This window comes from Nomia melanderi, chromosome 9 (genome assembly GCF_051020985.1).
Source record: "Nomia melanderi isolate GNS246 chromosome 9, iyNomMela1, whole genome shotgun sequence".
Lineage (NCBI taxonomy): Eukaryota > Metazoa > Arthropoda > Insecta > Hymenoptera > Halictidae > Nomia > Nomia melanderi.
Genome location: NC_135007.1, coordinates 6,835,897 through 6,842,661, shown reverse-complemented (window position 1 = coordinate 6,842,661; position 6,765 = coordinate 6,835,897). Strand labels below are relative to the sequence as shown.

Sequence of the window (6,765 nt, the reverse complement as noted above, 5' to 3'; positions counted from 1 at the left end):
ATTCTAGACTTCTTAATTAACTCTGGTTTAAATCATTAATTGATACATTCGAATAAATATATGTTTCAATTTAAACTTTACGGATTTGTAGCTTAAAATATTATTTTCATATAAATTTTATTTATAGAAAAACAGTCAAGCAGTGATAAATATCTGGAAAATAAGACCAATAAAAAATATTTTGAAATTTTAAAATGACCCTCAGTTATTTTAGAGTACAAAGTAAATTATTAAATAATTACTCTTTGTAGAGTAGTATAATATAATTACTTATTACAATGACAAGTTAGAAAACAAGTTAGAAAAGTTTCACATCCAATTAACGGAATTTATTTCATTGACTATAAAACTGCTTGTATATACATATTTGCATTGAATTACGTGTTCACTGTTAAACGATGAGGATACATCGAAAGATAACTACAGTTATTTACCGCTTGTCTTGTTGCGTTTTTACTCATTCGAAAGTTCAGGGGCGCTACGTGGAAACACGATTCACTTTTCAGTTTGAAAGAATTTCTCTGACTCTCTATAATTTATTCTTACCTTTCTCTTAGTAACTTAATCAGAATAATGAACCATTTAAATGAAATATTAACATTTTATAAGCTCATTATAATAATTTAAAAAACAAATTTGCCCTAGAATTCTAATACAATGCATAATAGTATTTATGTTTACCTAGGAAAGTATTACAAGTGAAGTCAGGAAAGATGTAGTCAGTGTATCGTGTGAAATTTTAATTTACTTTTGCTTTTTAATCCTATTCAATCATTCCAGATCATCACTTCCCGTGAAGTACTTCCTCGAAGAAGAAAAACGTGGAAAGAAGAACCTAGTTTCACTTGTGTTATGTTATAATAGAGCACAGGTGAACTATTTGATGCTCGAAACAGGTTTCATTTGCTCCGAGATTTCTTTGACTTATAAAGGACCGATTGGGTAACAGGTCGGTTTAATTTCGTGCTAATGAAAGTGTGCTATGCAACAGTTTACTTCCATTTCATTCATCGTGTGTCTTTACAGCCTACATCAATTGCTATTGAAGCATTGCGTTTCTCACTGTTATAGTACTATAAATATTCATGTAAACCAGCCTGTTAAATATCCGTAATTGAACATCGTGTTTGACGTATTAATACATGTATCTATTTCCTGCGTTCTTATTATTTTAATCATTCGAAATCGATCTAAGTTTCAAATCGTATTACACTGATTTCACCCCTCAACAAGTTTCTCCACATAAACCGCAACACTTAACTTCCCCATCATTAACTTTTACTTTCCCAACAAGTAACTATTAAACAACTGAAGAGGACGAATATTCAAATTACACATCTTAAAACTATTCCTAAACATGTTCAAACATTCAACGTCAGAAAATCTAAAGGATAAAAATCCAATGCACATATTATCATTTCTGTAGTATCAATAACAAAAGAAAACAATAATTATAATAATGTTGAAGACATAACTTCAACCATGATAAATACTTTCTTTTCTTGTTGATACTAGAAAAATATGTGATTTACCTTTATATTTTAGATTCCCTGGGATTATAAAACAAATTTATATATTATATCTACAGAACAATAAGAAAATAAATAAAACACATACAACCGAAAGGAAACATTGTTCAAAAATTCAAATACCAAAATAATCTCAGCTATTTCCCCTCTCAAGTTCCAAAAATACCAAAAGCAATGTTTCAAATTAAACATTCGTACACCATAAACGTAATTTTAAAAAGTGAAATCAGAAATGAAAATCGAAATGAAAAGTGAAATCGAACAGAAAATATCTATGCAAGAGTAAAAAGCCAAGAGGCTGTCTCCAGTCTTTTGCTTCCGGTTGCCCGTAGAGGAAGCATTAAAAAGGACCGTTAGGAAGCGCGGGATCGTGCGAAATGCCTCATTAACAATGGAGTCGTCCGCCGTTGTTCCTCTCGCGGAGAGGTTGTAAACCCGTAACCTAGGACACTTCGTTTGCCCGCAGCTTCCTAGATCGGCTTTGTAACCGCGTTGCGCCAGCGACGTTTTCTTGCAATCGACCGCGATAATATCCCGAGGGCCCAGCGGCGCGGTCCGGTCGTTACCGGAGGCAGAATTACTTTAAAAGTAGGTAGCCACCGGCTGTCTGCCTCGCCGGCCAATTACACGGGGGCAACACCGAGTATATAGAAGAGCCACCGCGGCACCGACGGCTGATTTCCACGCATAGAACCGCGAATCGAGCATCCACGTTCATCGGCCTCCTCTACCGGCAGCCATGCGGCTTTGTGTGAGTGCACTCGATCCTCAAACTCTGTCCGAGCGCAGCGTCTTGATGCAATCGGTCTTTCAATTCGAACCAAACGACTGACGTTTCGATTATAGCCGAGTATCGGGATTTCACGCGAGTTTATTTGCAATATCATACAAAGTTTATTTTCGAGTTTCTTTTGGGGGGTTACATCTTTAGTGAGTGACGGTCTGAGCTAGGGGTAAGAGTGAATTCGTGTTCCTCGAGTTTGCCAGTGACGGAAACTGATTCTTTAAGTGCTCGTCTGATTCGTTGCTTGGACAAGTGATCGATTATTCTTGTGATTGGGATCTCTTGTCGAGTTCCCCTTTTTAGTTGGTTTTTGGGTGTTGATATCTTTGATTTTGTTATGTTTAGAGTTGTTTCGACATTGATTCATGTTGTAATTTTTAATAGAAGATTTTGTTTTACCCTATGATAACGTCCTGTCTCTTGAAATTTATTTTCGAACTTGCTTTCGTTTTATTTTTAATTAAATAAAAATAGCATTGCTTTTTAATTATTTGAAAAGCAATTAATACGTATGATTATCAAGTGCACTTTGACATCTACAATCTCGATTCCTTATTACAAGGGAACAGTATTGGAACAAATAAGAAATCAGTAAATTCATAGACCAAAATCTTAACCGATACAACAATGTCGCATAAGTGAAGCAAATTCCAACCATCCCAAATTCCTTCCGCCACAAACATCTCGTTAAGTATTATTTAATTAAGTCTCAACAACCAACATAATAGAAACGTCATCCAAACGTTATCAGCATCTCGATCTCGCATGCAGTTGCTTGCAGTAATTAACGACACCTCAACTTTCACGTGACAGTCGTCGCCAAGGTATACCGCGAGCAACAATTAATTCGTCCTGACTGGTACAATCGAAAACGATCTAAACGCGAAGCGATCCATTCATTCCTAATCTACGGGGTTCCATCTCTTAATTCCTTGCAGTTAGAATTCCCGACGTCCACGGATGCCAGTTATGAAACCTTCTTTCACTGTTCGCTGAATATTCCCACCGTTAAACGTTACTTAAGAAACGATTTGCTCTGTTTTGTACTTGGCGCGTATGGACCGCGGTTTAATTTTATGATAATATCGGTTCCCGTAGAAGGAAGTGAAACCTTAGACGGCATTACCGAGCAGGGCTCGATTGTTATTTGTAACGCGCCGGCCCGTTTATACAAAGTAATGGCAGGGACGTAGGCGGAAACGCCGCCGCCGCCGCACTCAAATGTTTTATTGAACGATACGATCGTACACGAATTCTCTTCCGCGTGCGACGTCCTCTAAAGCCGCACGTTTCTGTTCGGCGTTAACCGTCCAGGAAGGACTTCGCTTTCGAACGGATCCCATTACCGTTACAGCATCGTTGGCAATTCATCTTTACCGAACCGCGACCGAGTTTCTCATGCCCCGTAATTTATTCACGATAGAATCTATCTGCTTCTCTAGATCCTCCTCATCGCTCTGATCTCCACTACCGTGGCGCTGGAGAACGCGCAGAGAACCGCGCGCACGCCACAGGCGCAGATTAAGTACAATGATCCTAATGGTGAGTTTGGGGATGGTTTATTTTTTATTAACACTTTGTAGTCTAGAAGCGACTTACAGTCACCACTTGATTTAGTGGTGGAATTATAAAATTTGATATTCAATATTAAATTTTGTTTAATATTCAAATTGACTGTGTCCCTTAAATTATGTGTGATCTCTCTTTCAGTTAATTTTGATTGTCATTTATACTTCTTTAGGAACGGTTTCTAGTGAATTTCCGAGTGTAGAAGGTTAATTTAGTGAACATTCGTCGCGTAAATATTCTTGCTTTGTTGGGTAGTTGCTATGATTATAAAGGAGATTGGGGTAGTTTAATATTAATTATATCAATCTGAACATTTTTACTGTACTTTCTTGCTAAATTCGTATTTTAATGGATATCACACTGATTAAGCAACTTAACTACAATTTCTAAAAATTCAAACTTAAGAAAGCGTATCAACTCACCTACTATACTACAAGTGTATACGCTACGCAGTATTACGAAAAATACTGACATTGCTGACATCATTCCAGGATCGAAAGTAGACTGGAAGCTGTTCGGTCTACAGACTCAAGGGCGTACTCAGCTGGAAAACTCGCAACGTAAACAGCGAGGACAGACTGAGTACACCTATCCCCAGCAAGCAATTCAGAGACCAGTGCAACCCCAAGTAGTCCAGCAACACGAGCTAGATCCTGCCCAATACAAAGCCACGTATCAGCAACAGCAATCGGCCCAGCCAGATCCAAACCAATACAAAGGATACTCTCAGTCTCAGCCAGAGGTGCTCTACAAACCACCAGTCCAGTATCAGTACAAACCATATCAACATTCTCAGGCCCCTATAGACGCTCAGCCAGCTCCAATTCAGATCCAATATAAAACGTTCGCTCAGCCTCAATCACGAGTGGACGCGCAGCAAGACCCTAATCAGCTCCAATACAAAGTGTATCAACAATCCCAGGCCCAAGCGGAAGCACAAACGGAACAGAATCAGATTCAGTATAAAGCGTATCCTCAACAAGCTCAGGCACCTGTAGAGGCTCAGCAACCAGAACCAACTCAGTTGCAGTACAGGCCAATCTCTGAGGTACCTGGACACGTGAAGCAGTTGGTGTTGGACAACTTCAAGCCTCAGCGTCCTTATGTTGATCATACAGCCTTTCTGTATACTACGAACTATGCTGCGCCTCAACAGCATGATCAGCAATCAGCAAATGCCGATTTGGCCAGTTACGAGCAACCTTCGGAGGGCTATGAGCAAGAACAGCAGAAGACCAGGAGAGAGTACTCAGATAGAGGATTACAAGGAAGGATCGTCTACAAGGACAACTACAAGCAGGGAGAAGATGTACAACCGCAACCTGACTACTTGCAAGTACCCATTGAGAAGTTGCCAATTCCTTCAGCACCGAAATTAGTTTTTGACAAAAGCATGCCCCCAGAAATTCAGCAGCTGCTGCAGTACCAAACTCAGCTGCCCTATGATGTCATTGCCAATAGCATAACCTATAAACCGAAATCAGTCTTCATTCCTAAACCGTTGCCTGCTGATGCCAGTGGACCATATCAATATCGCAGTAAGGTTTATTACAGGAATATAAACGATGAATATGAACCGGAATACGATGAAAGTAAACCTGTCCAAGAGGAGCAGAGGCACTGAGCAATGACTTGGAATGAGATGGATTGAATAGTGGAAGCGAGTATGTACTGACTACGCCTAAGTTAAGAGATTTTGAGACGGGAGAAGTGATTGGCGTTTTACTTTAGGATATATTTGTTAACTTGGTGTACTTTTGATGATCCTTTCTTATATTCGAGCTGTACACCGTCCTCCTTTTTACTTGGTGCATGCAATTTGCATTTGTATGAACTTCAGTGTTTCAATGAAGTTTTTTATGTACTGACAAGTAGATTGCGGATGTTTGTGCAAACGTGTCTTGATTTTTGCAGAATAATTCACGAAAATTGAAATGAGAATTTGTTTGCTCAATTTATCAGATTTCAGATACAATGCGTAAAATCCATGGTTAACTGAAAGATAATACAAAAATAGAACGAATGAACAATGAAATTATTAATGTCAAGTTTTATAATTGAATTAATTGGCATGGGTGATAGAGTTCCTCAAACATGCAACGTTTCTTGTGAAGTTGAGAAATTGGATACCAACGTCTTGATATCTTAAAGATATAGTTTCGTAATTATACTGCAGATTTTATGCATTCGTAGCATTCACAAACATGTAAAATACAGTCTTCACCATTATAATTTGTCAGTTCGAAAGAACTCCTTTCTGAAGAAAAATCCGCAGTCTATACATAACTTCCCGTTGTTCTTACGAGATAATTATACATTTTTATACTTGGAACGTCACTGACCGTAGCTTAAGCTTCTTTTCACCCTACCAGCAGCTTTAAACGGGCATGAATACTCGTTACATTTCTCAATCAATGTTACAGTTATAGTATTAAATTGTTCCACACACACCATTAATTCCCCTGACGAGGTTTACATGACAAAACCTTTCAATCGAAGACACTAATTTATATGTAACTACTATATATAGTTTACAAAAAAAGAAATTGCCTTTTAATACACACATAAACGTCTACCTTTAATTATGCATCGACGAACGTGTCGATAACGCGTACCTAGCAAAAACAGTAATAATCCCCTGTTCCCGTGAACCATCGCATTGTTCACACTTCACCTGTCGGCGACGTATTATTTGATTCATTACAAAAGGGAGTAATTGCGAAGTATTTGGTGCGTACGGAGATCTGATAACACGATCAACCTGTGAAAAATACCATAATCGATAATATAATTTCTAGTGAAACTACCCCATCTCATTTAGACTATCAAATGTCTATGTTTTTAATTGTTTTTAGTGGTATATTGATTTTTTCACAGAGGCCT

General features: G+C 38.2%; 1 protein-coding gene across 1 annotated transcript; it reads left to right on the top strand.

Moving 5' to 3' along the window:
• Positions 1-2,155: 2,155 nt before the first annotated feature.
• Positions 2,156-6,262, top strand: LOC116427794 (uncharacterized). The gene is made up of 3 exons (XM_076370525.1): positions 2,156-2,280; positions 3,756-3,855; positions 4,374-6,262. The coding sequence occupies exons 1-3, from the start codon at positions 2,269-2,271 to the stop codon at positions 5,504-5,506; spliced, it is 1,245 nt and encodes a 414-aa protein (XP_076226640.1). The 5' UTR covers positions 2,156-2,268; the 3' UTR covers positions 5,507-6,262.
• Positions 6,263-6,765: the final 503 nt, after the last annotated feature.

Excerpts from the sequence above, each read along its gene's own strand:
- LOC116427794 (XM_076370525.1), top strand. Across the intron at positions 3,856-4,373 it reads TAAGTACAATGATCCTAATG|GATCGAAAGTAGACTGGAAG; the intron begins GTGAGTTTGGGG and ends ACATCATTCCAG.